Source organism: Emydura macquarii, unplaced genomic scaffold (assembly GCF_026122565.2).
Source record: "Emydura macquarii macquarii isolate MOO-44397 ecotype Brisbane River unplaced genomic scaffold, CSIRO-AGI_Emac_v2 contig_915, whole genome shotgun sequence".
Lineage (NCBI taxonomy): Eukaryota > Metazoa > Chordata > Testudines > Chelidae > Emydura > Emydura macquarii.
The window spans coordinates 60,392-86,220 of NW_027131052.1; the positions used below are offsets into that span (position 1 = coordinate 60,392).

The window sequence follows — 25,829 nt, forward strand, 5'->3', positions numbered from 1 at the left end:
GGGATGGGAACCCGAGCTGGAGCGGCTCCTATCAGGACATTAAAAAGGCTGCCTGATGCCTCCTTTAGCTCCTTCACCTCTAACCCCAAGTTGGAGGCCATCCTCTTGAGAAGTTCTTGGTGAGCCCTGAAATCATCCAGCGGCGCCAATGGTCCTTGGGTGACCGCCTCATCTGGGGAAGAGGAGGAGAATTGGAGGGGCGTGGTGGGTGGTGGCATCCCTTCCCACTGATGAGGGGTCCCAACAGACCCCTAGGGGTCCAAGTCATCGTCGGAAGCCGAATGATGGCCTTTTTCTGGTGCCGTTGGTGCAGATTGTACCCCAGACAACCTGTACGACAGTGGCCCCAGCCCCACTGGAAACCCGAAGGCCCCCAACATGGCCATTGGGGTGGCCACTGCCCCTGAGGCCATCCTGGGGCTGACTGAGCAGGGGGGTGCTCTAGCATCTTTTGCTGGCGGTGATGACTCACCCAGTGGCCGTTCTCTCAGGAGGATGCAGATTCACTGTCAGATGACCACAGTGAGGCTGCATCAGAGGCTCCCATCACATGGTGCTGAGTGGAGGAGGAGCGATGACCCGATCTCTGATTGCTCCGGCGCTCTACCTCTTAGCATTGTTGAATGTGAGGACGACAAGCTCTGGTGCCGCAACCAGTGCCACTGCAAGGAATCATGCTCTGACTCGAACTGGAACGCCCAGCGCAGTGCACCGATGACTTACGGCACCACTTCCCCCTTGGTGCTGACTCTACCTCTGGTGACCGGGTTCTGTGCCGTGCTGGTGCGGGTGAACTCCTCAGTGCTGAGGAGAGGGTGCAGTGCCGGCTCCCCCCTGGGGAGTGACCTCTTCCAGGAGACCCAGACAGGTGCTGCCTCCTGGAACAAGCTTCGCCTAGTGCTGCGGACTGCAACCAGTGCTGAGAGGGTGACCTTTCTCTGTGCCCCACTGATACATGGTGCTCCAGCAACCATGACCTGGAGTGTCTTCTCGGAGAACAGCCCCGTGTCGACCCCTCCACTCGGGGTGACCAGGCTATTGGAGATGGTCTCCCAGGCTCCAGGGATCATCTAAGCCAACCAGGGTTTAGCCACAAGGGTGTCACTCTGTCCCTAATCAAGTCATATTTGGCCAGTAAGACCTGGGTAGTTGGCCATCCTCAACTGAAGTGAAGCCAATAAGTACAGTTTTCTTCCACAGAGATCTAAATGTTTAGGATATTTGTATTTTGGCATGCTCTTGATAAAACTTGATTTTTCTTGAACAGCCAAGACAACTAGGGAGCCAGATTTGGCATGGGTATAAAAGTACTCAGACTTCAAGGGGAGATACCTGATAGGTAACCATTTCTCAATAAATTTTGCCGTTGGTATTATAATGACTAGTGTCTGCTACAGAGTTCTTGCTGGATCTCAGAGCCTCTCATTTATGGGGAGGTGTAATGGGGTTGGCGAGCAGTCCCCTTTGGCTGGTGTGAACCTGCTGGTTCTTCTGTTTGGAACAAGGTGTTACCTACCTGTCTTTCACAGGTGCTTCCCCAGGCCGATGGTTTCACCATCAGTGATTTAGCCCTCTGGCTGAGTCTCACACATTGTAGGTGGAACAAACAAAAACCTACCTCTTCCAGGGTATACAGTCTTTACCACCCGCGAAGGCTTCATCCCTAGAGGCACTGGGCTCCTGTAGCAATCCAACTTCTCCCTCTCCAAACTGCCATTTCCCAATTGGTCTGGCTAGCCTCTGGGCTTAGTCCTTAGTTGGCCCACAGCCAGCGAGGAGCTCCTTCTTCGCTCCCCTGCTTTTCAAGCAGCCTTCCCTGGGCTCAGTCTTGCACGCACTGAGCTGTTCATGGTCTTGCTGCTCTTCCAGCCAGGAACCCGGTCTTCCCTCTTCCAGCTCCAGGCAGCAACTGACTGCTTTTCCTCTGCTTCTCCCTTTTATATAGCCCTTCTGGCCCCTGATTGGCCACTCCAGCAGCCCCTGATTGGCTGCTTCCACTGCAGCTACTCTAGGCCACCTGAAGGACTTCCCTTTTGCTCTTTTCTGGGGCAGGGAGAGGCAGGGCTGCAAGGCCTACAGCAGGGGTCTTTTGGATCTAGTCCACACTGTAACAGGAGGGCAATCCAGGCAGGGCAAACAGAAACATCAAATAACTTGTGGAATATTTCAGAGATAACTGCGGTCTCTATCTCCAAGATGTTATCAATCTGCAAAAGGAACACCTGAAAAGCCTTGATATCATCCAATGCCAAGGCTACCATCTCATCCAGCAAAGATAAAGAAAGATCCTTAGGAGGATATTGGTGCACTTCTAAATCTTGGTCCCTCTGGTGCTCCAGCAACAGGGCTTGCTAGAAAAGCCACTTGGGTGAGTGAATTTTCTCCTCCTCCATTATGGCAGGCACCAGCTATTTGAGGCTTCTGAAGGTGAGCCCCATTAGGGCCATAGTGCCATCCTGTATGTGTATGGGTGACCAATGGGTTGTTGGCTGAACCAGTGCCAGTCCTGGTGGACCAGTGGTTGAGCTCTGTAGAAGCTCTTGGGTCTTTCAGTGGCAGCCCTCATGGAACTTAGAGGGGAGGCAGGGAAAAAGGTGTTCCCTGGGGATGAAGAAGAGTAGTACACCTCCTCCATAGGTGATGCTATTTGGTCGACTATTGTCAGTATCAAAATCTGTGTCAGTATTGATGCACTGAGTCTGTTCTGCCAATGCCAGAGTTGACATTGATGGGGGCACTGTTCGTAGTGGGCCCAGCAGAGTCTGCTGCATCACAGTCTGCTCGTTCTTGCCAGTTCTCAACACTATGTGGGACCTGGCCAGCTTGTTTCTCCAATGTCTTCTTGTGCCTCTGAGAGGACACCAACCTCCTTCTCAAGTTCCCTCCCCAGTGCTCAGAGCAGCCCTTTTGGCACTCTGCTTTGACTTCCAAGGTGTCAGCTTCACTGTCAAGACTGTTGGTGGCTTCAGTACTAGATGCAGTCCCGGTACCAATGTCAATGCTGGCATCGGGTCTTGTTTCAGCATCATTTTTCCTCTGCAGAGGTCTTCAGAGTTGCCTCCCGGCTTGATCAACTGCTGGACAATGTGGGCTTGAGCGTTAGAAGGATCTTAGAACTGGTTTTTCTGAAGCAATCCATGAAGGTGGCATCTGATTCAGGAGGTGCATCTTACAACTTGACAGTCCTCATGGATAGGCAGACCAAGCACTTGCTTAGGATACGGGATTCTCCTAAGCAGAATGCATCTGCTTTGCCTATCTTTTAAAGGAATTAGTCAGAGGATGGGCAAGGCTAAAAACCTATGGTTTAGAGCCCCACATTTTTAGTTCCTTGTAGAGGGGAATTTGTGTGTGTGTGGGGTGGAGGGAATCAAGGGATGTACAAAGTGGTCTGAGCAGCAACATTTGATTCAAACAAGAACTAGAACAGAATACAGTGATTACATTTAAAAGAGCAGCTTGTTCTGAGGATTCTCAAAAGATTTGGAGTCATTCAAGCCTGAGCTAAGGTCTAGTGGGTGAGACACCAGCTAGGTTCCATCTCACTGCCACAATAGTAAGAAGGAACTGAGAGAGGGTCGTGGCCAAACACCCACTTTGTGTCCTCATAAAAGAGCTGAAGAGTCACAGGGCACATCCATCACACTGATGGATACTGCTAGCCAAAAAACATCCAGTCCTCTGCATGAGACACATGTACTCTTATAGTGGGATCCAGACTGACACATACCTGAAGAGGAACCAAAACTCCCAAGTTCTATCTAAACCCATTTGACACCAACTGATTTTGTGGCGTTGGGCAAGCCACTTTTCCCTCTCCAAACCACCATTTCCCAGTTTCAGAGAGGATAATAGTACTGACCCACCTCAGAAATGTATGTGTGAGAGAGAAGAGAGACTAGTTGTTATAAACACTTTTAAAAGAGTGACTAAGTAGATATAGGAGTGGAGAGCTCACCAATTTTGGTGGCACTTGTCACACAACTTAATAGGATATGGAGATGCAACCTTGCATCATCTTATGATGACAGGACTAAAGACAAGTGTATCTGAGAGATGTTTTGGTCCCCAAGGAGGCCAACAGAGTGCATCTATACATGCACCTAGAGGTGGGCAAAAGCATATTCTTAGTGCTTCCCACCACAATGTCTCCAAGAGTTGGGAAATCTGCATTGATATTAAAATTAAAGAAAGTCAGAGGGACAAGGGGATTGTTCTGAGGAAGATTTTTATCCGTGATGCAGTTTCCCTAACTTTAGAATACAAGACATTTCAAAGAGGATTTTATGTGAGACATTTCAAAAAGAGGATTTTATATAAAATGTACTACATATTTTTAGAGGGAACTGGCAAGAATGGAAGAGAGGTCTCTTCCTCCTCTCCTATAGGTGAAGGAAGATTTGAGGAGGTGGGTAAAGAAAGATATCCCAGCTTGGAGCCCCCCATCAGAGTTCTTTTGGTGCTTTACCCACTAATGGGAAAGGCTAGGAGCTCTGATAATTCTCCAGCCAAACAGCAGTTCCTCCTTCCTAATGATCCCTTTTCAAATTCCTTTGCCTGGTGAGGTCACACTGAGCCAGCCAAAGGAGGAGCAGGAGCCAAACTCTCCAAAGCCAGGAAAAGGAACTCTTGATTTTAGAAGAGTAAAAGCTGTGCTCTCTCATGATTCCCCTTTATTTAAATCTCAGCTTTGAAAGTGTGAAGTGCTAAATAAATGTTGACTATTTCATCATGGAGAAAGGCAGGGGAATCAACAGTGTGGAAACAATTATTCATTCCAAAAATAGTAGTGAAGGAAGGAGGGAATATAGCTATGCCAGAGGAGTGGCATGGCACAAAAGAAAGGGTGGCGGAGGGGGGGTGCACTTACCTGCAGGGTTTTCTTAGCCTGCTCCAAGTTCTCAGCATATTGGCCATAGAGCTCCAGCTTCTGACAAAAGCCCTCCAATCCTAGCCCCAAGTGCCCTCTCTCCAAGTGAAGCAGCAGAATCCTGTGTGCAAGTAGAGGAGCTTACTGAGAGGGCTACATCATAACCAAAATTGCCTTGGCTCCCTCTAGTTCAGTCCCTATTCTATCCCTCATTTTGGGGTCCTGTCACCCCTCACTCACCCAGAAACTGAATTCAGGACGCACACCCAAGGGATCCAGTGTGAACTAAATAGAATATTCTGTAAAACGTTGAGAAGCACACATTGCCCATGATTAAAAAAAACCTATCCAGCAAGTGATCAGCACATGGGTGGGCATATGAATAGTTTAGTTTATTAACATAATACCTTATATGTACAGTAGCGCATGGCTAATAATTCTAAATTTTTTTTTTTGGTAACACCAAAAACCAGAAACAAATTTTAAACACACGAATTAAAAATACAAAATTAGTCCTTCCCTAAAACCAGTTACATCTATAAAATCACCAGCCACAAAATGATATATGAAAATAAGAAAACAAAATATTAGGAGTATATTATTTCATTGAGGTCAGTAGTAGTCTGTCTTTCACATACATTTTTTCTTATTTTTATGGCTGAGGAGGCAAATAGGGAACAGCCCAAATAACAAACATTTTCAGTATTTAGCAAGTATTCTAATTTCTGAACTGATGTGGTAAAAAGCATCTGAGTCAGGAATGGAGATAAACTATATATTTCTCAGGTGACAATACAGGTTGCAAGACAATACATAGCATGATTAGTCTTCAACCTGACTAGGCTGAGATGAACAAAGAATTATGTCTCTCAATACGAGCATAGCCTATTTGGACGGGAGATATCTGTGTAGTATATAAATGGAGGCCTGAAAGGACCCTCACCCTAAACAGACTGTTATTCAAAATATCTAAATATGTCTCATAGATATGGATATTCTGGCTGTCTGGATAGATGTGCACGTCAGCAGTTCTCTGGGCACATCGCCAAGCCCCACCAAAGTTATTGTCCCAGCAATAAATGAATATTACATGTTTCACCACGTGTCAGGTTTACTCCCCACCATCTGACACTGCTAACCCACTCTCACACCCATGTGTGATACTCCCTAATAGCAAAGTTGTTCCAAGCTGGTCACTTACTGGCTGGCGCATTGTATGGATTCTAGGAGCCCAAAGATAGCTTCCCGCACAGCTGGCTGCAGTGTCCCTTTGGCCTTCAGAATTGCCACAAAATACTATCCAGGAAAGAGAGGCACATAGAATAGTTATATCCTACAGTCCACACCGGGAAGCAGCTACACCCAACCTCCAGCAACACCAAAAAACTGCAGACCCTCCCTCGCCCGCCCGCAACAGCAGTGAGAGCAAGCATAAGACAGTTCTTACCCATACTATCATCGAGAAGGTAAGGCTATTCCTCAATGACTCTCTTTCCCCAGCACCATGTGCAAGTGATAAGCGCCCAAGGTAGCCCCTCCACCTCCTCTAGGAAAAGGTCAGTAACTCTTAAGGCTTTATAGTCTCTTTTTTTGTTTCAAGATAATAAATGAGAATATTATCACCTTCCTTATTAAACTTAGTTTACCACTCACTGGACCACCAAACTTTCTGGGCCAACCCACTCATACTAGCAACCGTGCCACTGCACTAAAGAACACTGGCCAGCACAAAGTTATTTGAAAAGTCATAGGTCTGAGAGCCATGAACAGAAGTAGACTGCACACTGCTGGAGGGTTTTTTTGATTTAAGTATGTTAGGAGTCCTTGTGTTCCTAATAATGGTATTGGTCTATTCACTGATTGAAGTGATAGAATTTTCAATAATAAGGCAGAAGTGTTCAATAAGTGTTTCTGTTCTTTATTTGGAAAAAAGCCAGATGATATAGACTCATCATCATCTGATGAAGAAACTTCCTAATCCAAAGTAAATTGGGAGGATCTTAAATAGCAGCTACTAAAGTAAGATATTTTAAAATCAGCAGGTCCAGATAAATTGCATCAAAGAATCCCAAAAGAACTGGTGGACCATTAATGTCAATTTCTATATATCTTGAAATACTGGGGAATTTCCAGAGGAGTGGAAGAAAGCTAATGTACCAATTTTAAAAAAGGGTAAATGGGATGTCCTGGTCAATTATAGGACTGTCAGCCAAATATAGATCCCAGGAAAAGAAATGCAAGGGTTGATGTCGAACTTGATTAATAAAGAATTAAAGGAATATAATTAATACTGGGTTTAGGAACATGGGTTTAAGTTTGGCTGATAAAACTAAGGCACTCATAAAATCATAGATGTTTAGGACTAGAAGGTATCTTGATTGTCATCTATTCCAGTCCCCTGCACTGTGGTAGGATTAAGTATTACCTAGACTGTCCCTGACAGTGTTTGTCTACCCTGTTCTTAAAATCCTCTAATGACAGCAATTCCACAACACCTCTAGTTCAGGGGTTCTCAACCGGTGGTACGCGTACCACTAGTGGTACGCGGAAGCCAGCTCGATGGTACGCACAGGCAAAGCGCGCCGCCGATTCCGCCGCCGAATCCCCCCCTCCCCGCCGCTGAGAAACCCAGCTGCTGCCGATTCCCTCCCCCGTCGCCGCCGACAAACGCTGCTGCTGATCCCCCCCCACGGCCGAGAAACCCGCCCGCTGCCGTTCGCCCCCCGCCGCCGATTCCCCGCTCTCACCGCCGCTGAGAAAACCTGCCACCGTTGCTCCCCCCCCCCGCTGAGAAAAGCCGCCGCTGCCGTTTTTCCCTCCCCCTTGCTGCCGCCGAAAACGGGCAAAGTGGCTGTAGGGTTTCGGCGGAGGGCATTGATTCAAAGTGTCTACAGCGCTTTTTTTTCCTAGTATTACTCTGGCCAGGTACAGTCAGGTGAAGTGGTACTTGGCCTGACTGTACCTGACCGGAGTGGTACTCGGGGAAAAAAAGGTTGAGAACTGCTGCTCTAGTTAATTTGTTCCACTATTTAACTACCCTTACAGTTAGGAAGGTTTTCCTAATATCTAACCTAACTCTCCCTTGCTGCAATTTAACCCATTACTTTCTGTGCTGTCTTCAAAGGATAAGGAGAACAATTTTATCATGCTCCTCTTTATAACAGCCTTTTACATACTTGAAGATTGTTATGTCCCACGTCCCCAGTCTTCTCTTCTCCAGACTAAACAAACCCAATTTTTTCAATCTTTCCTAATGTCATGTTTTCTAGACCTCTAATCATTGTTGTTGCTCTCCTCTGGACTGTCTCCAATTTGTCCACATCTTTCCTGAAGTATGTGCCCAGAAGTGGACACAATACTCCTGGTTAAGACCTTATCAGTTTGAGTGGAAGATTACTTCTTGCGTCTTGCTTACAACATTCCTGCTAATACATCCCAGGATGATGTACGCTTTTTTTTTTTTTTGGCACTATTACATTGACTCATATTTAGTTTGTCATTCACTATAACCCCAGATCCTTTTCTGCAGTACTCCTTATGTAGTAATTTCTCATTTTGTATTTGTGCAATTGATTATTCCTTCCTAAATGCTGTACTGTGCACTTTTCCTTACTGAATTTCATCCCATTTATTTCAGACCATTTCTCCAGTTTGTCAAGGGCATTATTCTACTCCTGTCTTCCAGAGTGCTTGCAATCCTCCACTCCCACCCCCCATTTTGGTATTGTCTGCAAGCATTATTAGTGTACTCTCTGTGTCATTATCCAACTCATTTATGAAAATATTAAATAGAACTGTACCCAGAACAGACCCATGTGAGACTTCACTTGATATTCCCTTCCAGCTTGACTGTGAATCATTGATAACTTCTTCATATGGTTTTCAAAACAATTGTGCACCCAGCTTACAGCACAGTTTATATCATCTAGTCTATATTTCCTTAGTTTGCTTATGAGAAGGTCATGTGAAACAATATCAAAAGCCTTATTGAAGTCAAGATAGATCATATCTACTGCTTCCCCCTATCCTCAAGGCTTATTACTCTGTCAAAGGAGGACATTAGGTTGGTTTGATGTGGTTTGTTCTAGACAATGTAATGTAGTAGACCTAGATTTCTGCAGGGCATTTGACTTGGTACCACACAACATTCTAATTAAGAAGCTAGAGCGATATAAAAATCAATATAGCATATATTACCTAGATTAGAAAAGCTAGCTAAATGACAAGTCTCAAAATGCAATTGTAAATGGGGAATTGCCATTGAGTGGCTATGTTCCAGTGAGGTCCTGAAGGGATTGGTTCTTGACCCTAAGTTATGTAACATTTTTATCAATGACCTAGAAGAAAACAAAATCATCACAGATAAAGTTTGCAGACAGAATAAAGATTGGGGGCCTGGTAAATATGAAGAAGGCAGGTCACTGATACAGAGCTATCTGGATCACTTGGCAGACTGGGTGCAAGCAAACAATACGAGTTTCAATACGACTAAATGTATAGTTATATATTTAGGAACAAAGAGTCTAGGCCATAGTTACAAGAGAGGGGACTCTCATGATTGGAGCGCGGTCATGGATGGGTATAAACTGTTCAGGAAGGACAGGCAGGGGCGAAAGGGGGAGGAGTTGCACTGTATGTAAGAGAGCACTATGACTGCTCTGAGCTCCAGTATGAAGCTGGAGATAAGTCAGTTGAGTGTCTCTGGGTTAAGCTTAGAAGCAAGAACAATAAGAGTGATGTCCTGGTGGGTGTCTGTTACAGACCACCAGACCAGGAGGACGAGGTGGATGAGGCTTTCTTTACTCAACTAGGGAAAGTTTCCAGTTCACAGGCCCTGATTCTCATGGGAGACTTCAATCACCCTGACATCTGCTGGAAGAGCAATACAGCAGAGCACAAACAATCCAGGAAGTTTTTGGAGAGTGTTGCAGACAATTTCCTGGTGCAAGTGCTGGAGCAACCAACTAGGGGCCGTGCTTTTCTTGACCTGCTGCTCACAAAGAGGGAAGATTTGGTAGGGGAAGTACAAGTGGGTGGCAACCTAGGCAGCAGTGACCATGAGATGGTCGAGTTCAGGATCCTGACAAAAGGAAGAAAGGAGAGCAGCAGGATACGGACCATGGACTTCAGAAAAGCGGACTTTGACTCCCTCAGGGAACTGATGGGCAGGATTCCCTGGGAGGCTAATATGAGGGGGAAAGGAACCCAAGAGAGCTGGCTATATTTTAAAGAGACCTTATTGAGGGCACAAGAGCAAACCATCCCGATGTGCAGAAAGAATAGCAAATATGGTAGGCGTCCAGCTTGGCTTAACAAAGATGTCCTTGGCGAACTTAAACACAAAAAAGAAGCTTACAAGAAGTGGAAGCTTGGTCAGATGACCAGGGAGGATTATATAAACACTGCTCGAACGTGCAGGAATGAAATCAGGAAGGCCAAAGCACAATTGGAGTTGCAGCTAGCAAGGGACGTGAAGGGGAACAAGAAGGGTTTCTACAGGCATGTTGCCAACAAGAGGAAGATTAGAGAAAGTGTGGGCCCCTTAGAGAATGAGGGAGGCGACCTAGTGACGGAGGATGTGGAGAAAACTGAGGTACTCAATGCCTTTTTTGCCTCTGTCTTCACAGACAAGATCAGCTCTCAGACTGCTGCACTAGGTGGCACAGAATGGGAAGGAGGCGAACATCCCACAGTGCTGAAGGAACGGGTCCAAGACTATTTAGAAGGATTGGACATTTACAAGTCCATGGGGCCGGATGCAATGCACCCGAGGGTGCTGAGGGAGTTGGCTGAGGTGATTTCAGAGCCGTTGGCTATTATCTTTGAAAGCTCGTGGGAACAGGGGGAGGTCCCTGACGACTGGAAAAAAGCAAAGATAGTGCCCATCTTCAAAAAAGGGAGGAAAGAGGATCCAGGGAACTACAGACCGGTCAGCCTCACCTCAATCCCTGGAAAAATCATGGAGCAGGTCCTTAAGGAATCCATTTTAAGGCACTTGGAGGAGAGGAAGGTGATCAGGAACAGTCAACAAGGATTCACTAAGGGAAAGTCATGCCTGACCAACCTGATTGCTTTCTATGATGAGGTGACTGGCTCTGTGGATGTAGGGAAGGCCGTGGATGTGATATACCTTGACTTTAGCAAAGCTTTTGATACTGTCTCATACAGTATTCTTATCAGCAAGTTAAAGAAGTATGGGTTGGATGAATGGACTATAAAATGGATAGAGAACTGGCTAGAGCATAGGGCTCAACGAGTAGTGATCAATGGCTCCATGTCTAGCTGGCAGCCGGTCACAAGCGGAGTGTCCCAGGGGTCAGTCCTGGGGCCGGTTTTGTTCAACATCTTTATTAATGATCTGGAGGATGGAGTAGATTGCACCCTCAGCAAGTTTGCAGACGACACTAAGCTGGGGGGAGTGGTAGATACCCTGGAGGGTAGGGATAGGATACAGAGTGACCTAAACAAACTGGAGGATTGGGCCAAAAGAAATCTAATGAGGTTCAACAAGGACAAGTGCAGAGTCCTCCACTTAGGAAGGAAGAATCCCATGCACAGCTATAGACTGGGGACCGACGAGCTGGGCAGCAGCTCTGCAGAAAAGGACCTGGGGGTAATAGTGGATAAAAAGCTGGATATGAGTCAGCAGTGTGCCCTGGTTGTCAAGAAGGCTAATAGCATATTGGGCTGCATTAGGAGGGGCATTGCCAGCAGGATGCCTGAAGTGATTATTCCCCTCTATTCGGCATTGGTGAGGCCGCATTTAGAGTATTGTGTCCAGTTTTGGGCCCCCCACTACAAAAAGGATGTAGACAAGTTGGAGAGAGTCCAGTGGAGGGCAACAAAAATGATTAGGGGGCTGGAGCACAGGACTTATGAGGAGTGGCTGAGGGAACTGGGCTTGTTTAGTCTGCAAAAGAGAAGAGTGAGGGGGGATTTGATAGCGGCCTTTAACTACCTGAAAGGGGGTTCCAGGGAGGATGGGGCTAGGCTGTTCTCAGTGGTGGCAGATGACAGAACAAGGAGCAACGGTCACAAGTTGCAGGGCGGGAGGTCTAGGTTGGACATTAAGAAAAAGTTTTTTACTAGGAGGGTGGTGAAGCACTGGAATGGGTTACCTAGGGAGGTGGTGGAATCTCCATCTTTAGAGGTTTTTAAGCTGAGGCTTGACAAAGCCCTGGTTGGGATGATATAGCTGAGGTTAGTCCTGCTTTGAGCAGGGGATTGGACTAGATGACCTCCTGAGAACCCTTCCAACTCTAATATTCTATGATTCTATAGCCATATTTCACATGAAGACTAGATTTTCACATTTTTCACAGCTGTGAATTTGGTAGGGCCCCAATTATAAACAGGAGGAATCTCAAGTTGGTATAAGGATGGTTTTTACCTCTGTATTTGGCACTGGTGTGACCACTACTGGAATAGTGTCCAGTTCTGGTATCCACAATTCAGGGTGGATGTTGATAGATTGGAGAGGGTCCAGAGAAGAGCCATAAGAATGTTAAAAGGATTAGATGACATGCCTTATAGCAAGAGACTCAAAGAGTTCAACCTTTTTATCTTAAAGAGAAGATTAAGGGGCAACTTTTTAACAGATTGAAGCCTCCTGATGCCCCAGGTGGCAGGAATGCATCTCTGCAAATCTCACAAATCACTACAGAAAGCACTCTGAAAAAAAATAAACTAACCAACTTGTCTGGCCCCCACCGGCTGGGGCTCAAGCAGGTAACTTAGCTCTGTGGGGCCTCCTGTGGCATGGACCCCTGGGAAATTGCTCTTCTTGCCACTTCCTAATGCCAGCCCTGAGTATTATTCATAATTTACTTAATGATGCTTAAGGTAGGGGGAGTCACAATTTTTTCCAGTTTTAATAGGGTTGTCACACCTTTTTTTTTTTTTTTTTTTTTTTTAAAGTCCAAAGGGGGATTGTCAGCACTAAAAGGTTGAGAAACACTGGTTTACAGAGTTCCAGTCCCACCCCAAACCATAATCTTAACAAAAGCTCCACAAGGTGCAACTTCAAATGATCACATGCGACTTCTCTTCACTGGCTGTTCATCCAGACCCTTCTGAAGCCTCATGGCACTCTGGTTCCCAATAGAGGGAGGCCAAATTCTCCCCTTTCTGGTGTCCCCTGACAAATGCATACTTAAACAGTCCTTGTTGTCCTGAGTTTAAATTGTTGTCCCAAACAGCTACAACCCACCCTGTCTGGGCTTTTATCGCCTCTGGGAGATTCTGGCAACACTTTCCAGCAGCCCCCTGGGTCCCACGTGGGGTGGGCGGAAAAGGGTACACTTTACCAGCGCCCAGAGGGGCCCAGTTCAGGCTGCAATCCCCATTACCATGAGGAAAAATTTGAGGCTAAATTATAGATCATGCCTGAGGATATTTATAGAAACTTATTTCCCTGTATCTGTGTATCTATTGTCGATCTTGTGAGATTTGCTGGTGCCAATCAGAAGCAGTGTAAGAGCAGTCTCAAGCAACATTCTGAACAGTGAGTTGCTGGGCCTGCTGGCCTAGCTCAAGCCCTTCTCTAGAATAGAGAATGTGTGCTTGTGCAGTTAAACTAGGACTTGTACTGTGAGACTGAGACACAGAGATTTGTGCTCCTCTCTGTGACATGGTCTATCATATCAAGATCAAGAACTACCAGTCCCCGAGTTCCTTGTGCATAGGCAGGAGGAAGGGACAGCTGTGGGAGGAGCAAAGCGAAGCACCATAAGATAGTGGGAGCCAGTGCTGCTGCTTCTTTTGGTAGGTTTTGTAGGCCCAAAATATATATGTCTAATTCACTCACAGTCACACACACACCCCAGACTGCCATGTCTGGTGGTGGCTATAAATACAAATCAGGCAACCAGAAACATAAGGAGGTAAAAGAAAGGGAACTAAAAGAAGCTAAAGGACACCAATCTATCCTCCAGTTTTTCAGATCAGACAAGGCCTTTCTTCAGTCAGGCAATATACTAACTAGGGAAGCCAATGAACAAAATCAAGATGAAAATTATTTCAATTTACAGACCGTCTGTGGCACTGGCAATTGATGACAAAGAAAAGCTGCCAGAACATGCATCATGTGACTCCAATCTAATGCTTGAAGATAGTCAAGTAGCATCACCATTAGCACCACCACATTCAGAAGGTTTCCAAGAAGCAGGAGAGAGTAGTGCTACACTATCTGATTCTTGTCTTTTCAAAGATCCAGGCTTGTGGCCTGAAAACATAACAGATTCTATCTGTCAAAAAATTGTTCTGTCTGGTGTCCTGACTTTTATTGAAATGTAGAAGCTAGCAAAGTCAATGCCAAAAGATGTTGATGGGCATAATTTTCCTGAATTTCTTCTCAAATGTAAGACTTCCAACAAGAGAGAAAAGATACCAAGAGACTGGCTTGTTTGGAGTGCTACAAACCAAGCACTGTATTGTTTTCCATGTTGGCTGTTTCCTGAAGGGATGCTTAAACAATGCAGTATGCTGGCAAAAAATGAAGGGTATTCACCAATTGTGAAAAAATGGCGTAAACTATATACTAAATTTCCTGAACATGAAAAGAGCACAGAACATAACATTTGCTACTGCCAGTAGAAGCAACTACAGCAGTCACTGTCAGGTGGACATGGAGATTCAAAAACAAATGCTAATAGAAGCTACAAGATGGAAAGAACTATTGGAAAGATTATTGGATGTTACCGTATTTCTTGCTTCATGAGGTTTAGCATTCCAAGGAGATAATAATCTGAGAGGGAACACCCACACCTGGGTAACTTTCTTGAAACTCTTGAGATTATAGCTTTGGGGGGCTAATTCATGATTTTGCAATGAAAAAGGCCAGAAAAATAAAGCTTTAAAGTTAATTGGCCTAATTATAAAATGTTTGCAGTCACATTGGTCCATTGGAATAAAAAAAACCAAGACAGTGACAGGATATAATACCTTTATAATGACCAAAAAATTACAAAATAGTCAGCAAACTTGTAGGACTCTCAGACTGGGTGTTACATTACATAAAAATAGCAAAGGGGGGCATTTTTTCAGAAATGTAGAATATGTAACAGTAATTTTAGAATTCAAACTTTTTTCATGGCTCATGAGACTGTGTGTGTATCATGATTGCAGTGTGTGTGTGGGATGGGGCCCACATTACAAGTTTGTACTGGGCCCGAAAAAATTATGCTTGGGCCCTGGCTGCCCCTGCCTTAACTCCTGCTCCAGAGTGCTCTGCCTCTCTAACCCTAGAGAGGGATTTCCCCAGCCCTCCTCTTCCTGCTTCCTTATTATAGAATGTGTTCCTGGCCCTCCCCAGCTGGGACTGATAACTCCAATTTAATTAGCCCCACGTATACTCAAATAGCTAAACTGGACACACAGAAGCAGTTTCTTAGCTACAGGGACTGGTCCCATTCCCTCCTAAATGGATCAGGCACAGTATGGCAGCTTGATCATAGTCTAATAAGTACCTACATGGAGAACAGAAATCTGATAACTGAGGACTCTTTAGTCTAGCAGACAAAAAGTATAACAGCTGGAAGTTGAGGCTAGACAAATTCAGACTGGGAATAAGGAGAAAATTTTTAAATAGCAGGGCTAACTAACTATTGGAACAATTTACCAAGGGTTGTGGTGGATTCTCCACTACTGGCATTTTTTAAAAATCAAGATTTGATTTTTTTATTTATTATTTTTAAAAGGACTGCTCTAGTTCAAACAGAAATTAATTCAGGGAAGTCCTACTGCCTGTGTTATAGAGGAAATCAAAGCAGATCATAAGGGTCCCTTCTGGCTTTATAATACATCAATCTAGCCACACAGAAACCATACAAACCTCAGAAAATTAAGGTGGAGATAAAGACACTTCTCAGTCCCAAAGAAAGTGTACAGCATAAGTTTGTCTCCTACTCTGATGAAAAAGGCACTGAGGTTAGAACGCTCCTGTGTGACCTCCACTATGACCCCTACCAAGACAGAAGACTAGAGGACCCACACTTCAGGGTGTCACTACATTATGAGGAAGCCCAGATACTCACTGTGGTCACCAGGTCCAGCTGCTGCAGGTATTTCTGCTCCGTTTCCACCAGTTCCTTGGCTGTCCGGCTTCGTTTCCTCTCCCAGCGGGCCCTCTGCTCTTCCACAATCTTGACTTTGGCCACACGCTGCAGTAGCATGATACTTATGATTGATTCAAGGATGGGGATGCAGACAGCTGATCTCTTCCCCTGACGTAATAAGAGCCACAAACACCTGTGACAAAGGTGCACCCTGGACAGTGGGATTTTATGCTCTGCTTCTGTTTACCCTTCATTATGTAGGAAAAGGAAACAGAAAGGTTACTCACCAGTAACTTTTATTCTTTAAAAATTGCCTGTGTGAATTTATACTTGTGGGCTGTGACACCGCTGGTGTCAAACTGCAGAACTTCTTTGAAAATATGAAATACTCAGGAAGATTAAAGAGATTACAAAAGACAAAAAATGCAATAATGGAGGATTTCAAAATTCCTAACATTGACTGGTACATGTCACCTCATGAAGGGATGCAGAGGTAAAATTTCTAGACACATTAAATGACTCTCAGACTCAAAAGTCAGAAGGAACCAATATGATCATCTAGTCTGACCTCCTGCACAACACAGGCCACATAACCTCACCCATCCACTCCTGTAATAGACCTCTGACCGAGTTATTAAAGTCCTCAAATCATAGTTTAAGACTTTAAGGTACAGAGAATCCACCAGCAAGTGAGCCATGCCACATGCTACAGAGGAAGGCGAAAAACCCCCGGAGCCTTTGCCAATCTGCCCTGGGGGAAAATTCCTTCCTGACCCCAAATATGGCGATCAGTTAAACCCTGAGCATGTGGGCAAGACTCACCAGCCAGACACCCAAGAGAAAATTCTCTGTAATAACTCAGAACTCACCCCATCTAACATCCCTTCACAGGCCATTGGCATATCTACCACCAGTATTCAAAGATCAGTCCATTGCCAAATTAGGCTGTTCCATCATACCATCCCCTCCATAAATGTATCAAGCTCAGTTCTGAAGCCAACTAGGTTTTTTGCCCCTACTGCACCCCTTGGAAAGCTATTCCAGAACTTCACTCCTCTGATGGTTAGAAACCTGCATCTAATTTCAAGTCTAAACTTCCTGATGGCCAGTTTATATCCATTAGTTCTTGTGCCCACATTGGCGCTGAACTTAAATAATTCCTCTCCCTCCCTGTTATTTATCCCTCTGATGTTTATATAGAAGAGCAGGGCAGTTTGTCCTGGAACCCACAAGGGGAGCAACAATTCTTCATTTAGTCCTAAGGAGAACACAGGATCTGGTCCAAAACACGACTATAGCTGAACTGCTCCACAGAGATCATAAGGTAATTAAATTTAACATCCTTGTAGAGAGAAAAGTGCCAAAGATATCCACCAAAGTAGCATTTAACTTCAAAATGGCAAACTACACTAAAATAAGGATGCTAGTTAAATAAAAATTAAAAGGAACATGGGTGAAATGCCTGCAAACTGAATGGAAACTATTTAAAACACCATAATACAGACTCAAACTAACTGCATACCCCAAATAAAAAAAACAGGACCAAAAAAATGCCATCACAGTTAAACAGAAGAGTAAAAGAGGCAGTTAGAGGCAAAAATGCATCCTTTTAAAAGTGGAAGTCAAATCTTGGTGAGGAAAATACAAAAGAGCATACCTTTGGTAAGTCAAGTGTAAAAGTATAAGGTGGCAGGCCAAAAAGAATCTGAAGTGCAACTAAATAATAAGGACACACAAACTAACAGCAACATTTTTTAAGTACATCAGAAGTAGGAAGCCTGCCAAACAATTCATGAGGCAATTGGATGATCAAGGTGCTAAATGAGCACTCAAGAAAGCCAAGGTGTTGCAGAGAAACTGAATGAATTCTTTGCATCGGTCTTTACTGTAGAGCATGTGCGGGAGATTCCCACACCTGAGCCATTCTTTTTAGGTGACAGATCTAAATAATTATCCCAGATTGAGGTGTCAATATAGGTGGTTTTGCCTTTATTGATAAATAAATGATAAATTAAACACTAATAAGTCACCAGGACCAGATAGTATTCAAAGAGTTCTGAAGGAGCTCAAATATGAAATTGCGGAACTACTAATTACTAATCTTTCTGGGTACTGAAGTAAAGCTTGTGGATAGTTGTCTGAAAACATCCACTCAATGTACATCGGCAGTCAAAAAAGCTAACGATGTTAGGAACTATTAAAAATGGATATATAATAAGACAGGAAATATCATAATGACGCTACAGAAATCCATGGTACGTCCACACCTTGAATACTGCATGCAGTTCTGGTTGCCGCATCTCAAAAAAGATATACTGGAATTGGAAAAAGTACAGAGAAGGGCAACAAAAATTATTAGGATATGGAATGATGAGAGATTAAAAAGACTGGGATTGTTCAGTTTATAAAAGGGACTACTAAGGGGGGAATACAATAGAGGTCATAAAATCGTGAATGGTGTGGAGGTAGTGAATAAGGAAATGTTATTTACCCCTTCGTGTAACATGAGGACCAGGGACACCCAATAAAATTAACAGGCAGCAGATTTAAAACAAACATAAGGAAGTACTTCTTCACACAATGCATACAGTCAACTTGTGGAACTCATTGCCAATGGATGTTGTGAAGGTCAAGAGCATAACTGGATTCAAAAAAGAATTAGGCAAGTTCACAGAGTATTGGTCCATTAATGGCTATTAGCCATGATGGTCAACGACAAAACTCCATGTTTTAGGTGTCCCTAAACCTCTGAGTTCCAGGAGCTGGGACTGGATGACAGGCAACAAATCACTCAACAATTGCGCTGTTCTGTTCCTTCCCTCTGAAGCTTCTGGCACGGGCCAGTATTGGAAGACAAGATACTGGGCTAGATGGACCATTGGTCTTACCCATTATGGCCATTCTTACGAACAGATGACTTGTATCAGAATTAAAAACACTTGCTGAGGAGCTCTCTGAACCATTAAATGTTGATTTTTATTAAATCTTGGAACACTGTGGACATTGCAGAGGACTGGAAAAGGCCAGTGTTGTCCTGAATATTTAAAAATGGAAAGTGGTGACATGAGAAACTGTAGACTGGTTAGCCAGTCATCAATTCTGGGAAAAATTATGGAAAGGCTGATAGAGGCTCAGTGGCATAATTCATACCCAGTCAAGATGTTATGGAAATCAGGCCTTGTCAAAGAAACTTGATATTTTTTCTGAGATCACAAGTTTGGCTGATAAAGAATAACTGTGTTGACTTAATATACTTAGAATTATAGAAGACATTTGATTTAGTCCTGTATGACATTCTGATTAAAAGAATTAATTAGCATTATACAAAATCAATTTAGCACTTATTAAATGTATTCAAAACTGGTTCACTAATGGATCTCAGGCAGTAGCTGTAAACAGGGATTCATGGATTTTGAGGCCAGAGGGACCATTAGATAATCTAGTTTAGGGGTTCTCAAACTAGGGGCTATATTCTTATTATTCAAGCATGGAATTACTATCCATAGAGATTCTATGGCACAGTTTGGTTTATTTAAGATTTTTATTTCATTTGACTCTATGCTTTCTTCCATATACAGTAGCACTCCCTCACCAGTATGACCTATTCTGTCCTTCTGATATATTCTGTACTCTGGTATTACTGTGTCCCATTGATTATCCTCATTCCACCAAGTTTCTGTGATGCCTAGTATATCAATATCTTCATTTAATATGAGACACTCAAGTTCACTCCTCTTAGTATTTAGACTTCAAGCATTTGTATATAAGCACTTTAAAAAATTGTCACTTTTTAGCTATCTGCCATGTGATGTAATTGAATGGGATTCTTTTTCATTTGACTGTTTCTCATTGGATCCTACCCATATATTATCACCACCCATCCTCTCTTCCTTACTAGGATATAGAGAATCTCCACTAACAGAGCCTTTAATTGCTTCTTTTACTTTGTTGTTTAGCCACAATAGCATTTTTTTGGTCCTCTTACACTGTTTTTTAATTTGGGATATACATTTAAATTAAACCTCTATTATGGGGTCTTTAAAAAGATTCCATGCACCTTACATGTTTTCTGCAATACTATATTACTAGTATTAATTATATTTCCATCTTTGAATTCAATATATTGAGTTTTGCATCAGCCATGCCATAATTTTTCTGGGATCAATATCATGCAAACCATCCCATTTATTTCTTTTTAAATATTGGTAAAATGGTTTTATTTCAGCCCCCTGAAAATTCCCTACTATTCCAGATTTAATCATAGATAAAGGAGCATTATGATTTCAAGTCTGACCTCCTGCAAAATACAGACCAGAGAACTTCACCCATTAATTTCTATATTGAACTCATAACTTTTAAAGAAAAAAGATCAACCATCCAGCAATCTCTTCAGCCAGCTCCTCACAGAATCATAAAACTGTAGGGCAAGAAGGGACCTTGAGAAGTCATCAAGCCCAGCCCTTTGCACTGAGGCAGGACCATGTAAACTTAGACCATCTCTGACAGGGGTTTGTTCAACCTGTTCTTAAAAACTTATGACAGGGATTCCACAACCTCCCTTGGAAGCCTATTCCAGATCTTAACTACTCATTGTTAGAAAACTTTTCCTAATATCTAACCTACATCTCCCTTGCTGCAGATTAAGCCCATTACTTCTTTTTCTACCTTCAGTGAACATATGGAACAACTGATCCCAGACCTTTACATATCTGAAGACTTATCAGGTCCCCCCTCAGTCTTCTTTTCTCAAGACTAAACTTGCCCAGTTTTTTATCCTTTCCTCAGGTTGGGTTTTCTAAACTTTTTATCATTTTTGTTGCTCTCCTCTGGACTCTATACAATTTGTCTACATCTTTCCTAAAGTGTGACATCCAAAACTGTACGCAATACTCCAGCTGCAGTATCACCAGTGCTGAATAGAGTGAGAAAAGTACCTCCCATATCTTGTGTGCGACACTCTTGTTAATAACTCCAGAATGATTAGCCTTTTTCACAACTGCATCACATTGTTGACTCATTTTCAATTTATGATCCACTAGGACTCCCAGATCCCGTTCAGCGGTACTGCCACTTAGCCAGTTATTCTACATTTTGTAGTTGTGCATTTGATTTTTCCTTCCTAAGTGAAGCACTTAACACTTGCCTTTATTAAATTCAGACCAATTCTCCAATTTGTCAAGGTCATTTGAATTGCAATTTATGCTACTGGCCATTATCTATGAAAACTCATGGTGATTGGAGGAGGTCCCAGACAATTGGAAAGAGGCAAATATAGTGCCCATTTTCAAAAAAAGGGAAGGAGGAGGATCTGGGGAACTACAGACCTGTCAGCCTCACCTCAGTCCCTGAAAAAATTATAGAGTAGGTCCTCAAGGACTCCATTTTGAGGCACTTGGAAGAGATGAAGTTGATCAGGAACAGTCAACATGGATTCACCAAGGGCAACTCATGCCTGACCAACCAGATTGCCTTCTATGATGAGATAACTGGTTCTGTGGATGTGGGGAAAACGGGAGATGTGATATACCTTGACTTTAGCAAAGCTTTCATATGGTCCCCCACAGTATTCTTGTCAGCAAGTTAAAGAAGTATGGGTTGGATGAATGGACTAGAAGGTGGATAGAAAGCTGGCTAGATCATCAGGCTCAATGGGTACTGATCAACACCTTCATGTCTAGTTGGCAGCCAGTAACAAGCCGAGTGCCTGAGGGGATCGGTCCTGGTGCCAGTTTTGTTCAACATCTCCATTATAGAATCATAGAATATTAGAGTTGGAAGGGACCTCAGGAGGTTATCTAGTCCAACCCCCTGCTCAAAGCAGGACTAACCTCAGCTATATCATCCCAGCCAGGGCTTTGTCAAGCCTCAGCTTAAAAACCTCTAAAGAAGGAGATTCCACCACCTCCCTAGGTAACCCATTCCAGTGCTTCACCACCCTCCTAGTGAAAAACTTTCTCCTAATGTCCAACCTAGACCTCCCCAACTGCAACTTGAGACCGTTGCTCCTTGTTCTATCATCTGCCACCACCGAGAACAGCCTAGCCCCATCCTCCCTGGAACCCCCTTTCAGGTAGTTAAAGGCTGCTATCAAATCCCCCCTCATTCTTCTCTTTTGCAGACTAAACATTAATGATCTGGAGGATGGGATGGATTGCACCCTCAGCAAGTTTGCAGATGACACTAAGCTGGGGGGAGTGGCAGACACTCTGGAGGATAGGGATGATATGGAATGGCCTAGACAAATTGCAAGACTGGGCCAAAAAAAAATCTGATGAGGTTCAATAAGGACAAGTGTACAGTCCTGCACTTAGGACAAAAGAATCCCAGGCACTGCTACAGACTGGGGACCGACTGGCTAGGCAGCATTTTGGCAGAAAAAGCTTGCGGGTTACAGTGGACAACAAGCTGAACAGGAGTCAACAGTGTGTCCTTTTTGGCAAAAAGGCTTACAGCATATTGGGCTGTATTAGTAGGAGCATTGCCAACAGATCGAGGGAAGTGACTATTCCCTCTATCCGGCATTGGTGAGGCCTCAGTTTTGTGTCCAGGTGTGTCCAGTTTTGGGACCCCACTACAGGAAGGATGTGGACAAATTGGAAAGAGTCCAATAGAGGGCAACAAAAATGACTGTTGGCTGAAGCAAATGAGTTTTGAGGAGAGGCTGAGGGAACTAGTTTTATTTAATCTGCAGAAGAGAAGAGGGAGGGATTTGACAGCGGCCTTCAACTACTTGAAAGGGGGTTCCAAAGAGGATGGAACTAAGCTGTTCTCAGTGGTGGCAGATGACAGAACAAAGAGCAACGGTGTCAAGTTGCAGGGAGGGGAAATTAGGTACTTGCAGGGAGTTGGATATTACGAAAAACTTTTTCACAAGGAGGGTGGTAAAGCACTGGAATGGGTTACCTAGGGAGGTGGTGGAATCTCCATCTTTAGAAGTTTGTAAGGCCCAGCTTGACAAAGCCCTGGCTAGGATGATTTAGTTGGGGTTGGCCCTGCTTTGAGCAGTGGATTGGACTAGATGACCTCCTGAGGTTCCTTCCAACCCTAATCTTTTGATTCTATGAATTCTAATCCTGTCCTCCAAACTGCTTACAATATCTCCCAGCTTGGTGCCATTTGCAGATTTTAGAAGTACACTACACTCTCCATTTCATTATACAAGTCCATTAATGAAAATATTGACTAGGATCAGACCCAGGACTGATCCCTTCGGGACCTCACTAGATACACTCTCCCACTTTTACATGAACCATTGATACTTACTCTTTGAGTACAATCTTTCAATCAGTTGTGCACCCACCTTACAGTAATTTCATCTAGAGACTTCATTTCCCTAGTTTGCTTACCAGAATGTCGTGGGCCAGTATCAAAAGCCTTACTAAAATCAAGATATGATTATAAGGATGTGATATAATGCCATAAAGTACTAACTCAAATGGCTTACAGAAGTCTAAATAGTGCTCAGAAACATGTTGATGTAATATAAAGTTATTAAAATGGAAAACTGAGGGAAAAGTTGAAAATGAAGAGGCAGAGAGAGGGATGTGATGGAGAAAGATGAAGCTTTAGAGAGGAATATGAGATGTTACAGAGATGAAAGTTAGGGAGAAAGGATGAAAAGTTGGGCTGGAGGTAGAATAGAAGTGCACAGTCCCTATCCTCCTCCACAAAAGCCTCACAGGGACAAGTCTCCCTCAATCCTGTCTCCACTGGATGAGGAGCAGCTAGCTGAAGCTCAGTCTGGATAAAACAGACAACAGGGTAAGTGAAGCAACTGTAAGATATAGCAAGAATTACATCAAGACCTCTGATTGAGGGAATATGGCTGCCATTTGTGAATAATATTCACAGTTCAGAAGACTGGAGAGACCTCTGACTGATGCTACATGTGCAGGTAGCAGTCATAGCCAAGGGCAATCCTTTCCATCTGCACGCGGAAAGATAAATGTAACCATTTCTCTGAAATACCAGAGCCTTGCTACCTTTAACCATGATTTTTGTCATCTTGATATTAGACTCCTACAGAGTGCTGGGGGGCTCAAGCAGTGATTAGGGCCCAGATCCACAAGGGTACTGAGGCATCTATTTCTGTTTTGGCTCTGTGGAAATCCACAAAACTCTGGCAGGCACCTAAATTTTAAAGGTAGAAGTTATCCAGGCACCTATGTTTTGCCCTCTCGGCATGTGCATGGCTGCCACACTGTAAGGATCTGGATGTGTATCTCCCACCTAAACCCCAAAGTGATCCACAGATCAAGTGAAGGTGGGTATTTAGGCCCTGCACACAACTTAGGTGGGCAATTAAGTAAGTGTGCTCAGAGGCTTCCCATTGGATCAGGTGGGTCCCTTTCAAATCCAGGAGTAGGAGGTAGTGGTTGTGGTGCCCACCTTATTACTTTTAGCCTAATGGTTAGAACAGTCCCCAGAGATGTGGGAGCCCCAGCTGCCAGAGGGAGGAAAAAGGATTTGAACAGAGCATCTCCCATCTCTCAGGAGAACCCTCTGACTACTGACCTATGGGATATTCTGATGTGGGGCTCCCTCCATCTCTCCAGTTGAATCTGTTCCACTGTGGATAAATAATGAAAGAGCAACTGGAGCAGGGGGACTGGATCACAGAGTCAATCCTTCTCTCTCTGGCCCAATGGCTATTCCACTGTGCATAAATGCCTATAGTCATTTCTCTTCCCCCTCCAACAAAGTACAGCAGTGCAGATCACACATGGCCTTGTCAGACAGCGCAGTAGGACAGCACAAGGCTTTGCCCCAGCCCTGTAGGCAGTGCACGGCTTTGCCCACTCTCCCAGCTACAACAGGGGAGCGCCCGGCTCTGCCCCTCCCTGCCCTCCCCGGTACATCAGGATTGCTCACGGCCCGGCCCTCCTCTCCTCCCCCGCTGCAGCCGGGGAGCGCCCGGCCTCTTCTCCTGCTACAGGCCAGGCCAGGCCAGGCCCCTCTGTGACCGGCACGCACAGGCTCGCTCGCTCGCTCTCACGCACACACTCGGGACAGAGGCACAGCCCGCTCGCTTCCCCCGTGCTGTCCTGGCCACGGATCACAGCCACCCCGGGCTCCTGACAGGGCTGGGCTCGGCTCGGCTCTGAACGAGCGAAGCCCATAGCCCACCCCTGGGAACCCCCGGCTGCCCACCTGTTCACCCCGCGGCGCTGGGTCTAGCAGGACTTCTCCGCCGACACATGCATTACCCGCCCAGCGTTCAAACGGCCGCGCGCGCCGTGGAGGGAGGGGCCACTACGAGCCGAGCCGAGCCGCGCCTCTTGCCGGCCCGGCTGGTACCCGCCCACCCCTGCGCGCCGCGGGGAAAGGGGGCGCGTAGCCAGCACCCAGCCGCTCCGGGTCCGGCTGTTGGTGCGTCCCATGTGGCTTGTACGGGCCTTGGGCCCGCCAATGGCGAGTCCGAGCCTGGAGGACTTGAGGGGCCGGGCCGGAGAGGGAGAGGTGGCAAATGGAGCTGAGGCCGGAGATAAGGGGGTGCTGAGGCAAGAGGAGACCTTGAGAGCTGAGATGCCATTTTGGGGCAAGGGTAGAGCCGGTGGTTTTGTGTCACTTCAGTGCAGCGTTTGTTCTCTCCGCCTCTCCCTCCAAGCCGAAAGTGAGGAAGGAGTCATCCTTCAGCCACCCTGAGAGGCGGAGGGGTCGGGTCGGACCAAGGGGAGCGGTACATAAATAGGGTGGTTACCAAGTGGAGGGAAAGGGGACTGAGAAAGAGAGAGAGTCTCTGGAAAGAAAAGCAGAGAGGAAGGGCAAAATCCGAGAGAAATTATTCAGGCATACGAGAGAGAGATCCGGTTCAAGATGAAAGAATAAAGTGAAAGATTTCAAAGGGATTTTCAAAAATGAATGTGAGGGAAAGAGAATAAAGGAAAGCAGCAGTGAGGGGGATA

At 44.8% G+C, this 25,829-nt stretch overlaps 1 protein-coding gene across 2 annotated transcripts in view; it reads right to left on the reverse strand.

Moving 5' to 3' along the window:
• ARHGEF39 (Rho guanine nucleotide exchange factor 39) overlaps nt 1-25,119 on the reverse strand; it is a 48,902-nt gene extending 23,783 nt beyond the window's left edge. For both annotated transcript variants that reach the window (XM_067543506.1, XM_067543503.1), the window contains exons 1-4: nt 25,075-25,119; nt 15,904-16,092; nt 6,072-6,166; nt 4,871-4,991 (exon numbers count right to left, since the gene is read on the reverse strand). In XM_067543506.1, coding sequence (XP_067399607.1) covers nt 4,871-4,991; nt 6,072-6,166; nt 15,904-16,041 — 354 coding nt within the window. In that variant the 5' untranslated portion in view covers nt 16,042-16,092; nt 25,075-25,119. The remainder of the gene's footprint in view (nt 1-4,870; nt 4,992-6,071; nt 6,167-15,903; nt 16,093-25,074) is intronic.
• Between the last annotated feature and the right edge of the window lie 710 nt (nt 25,120-25,829).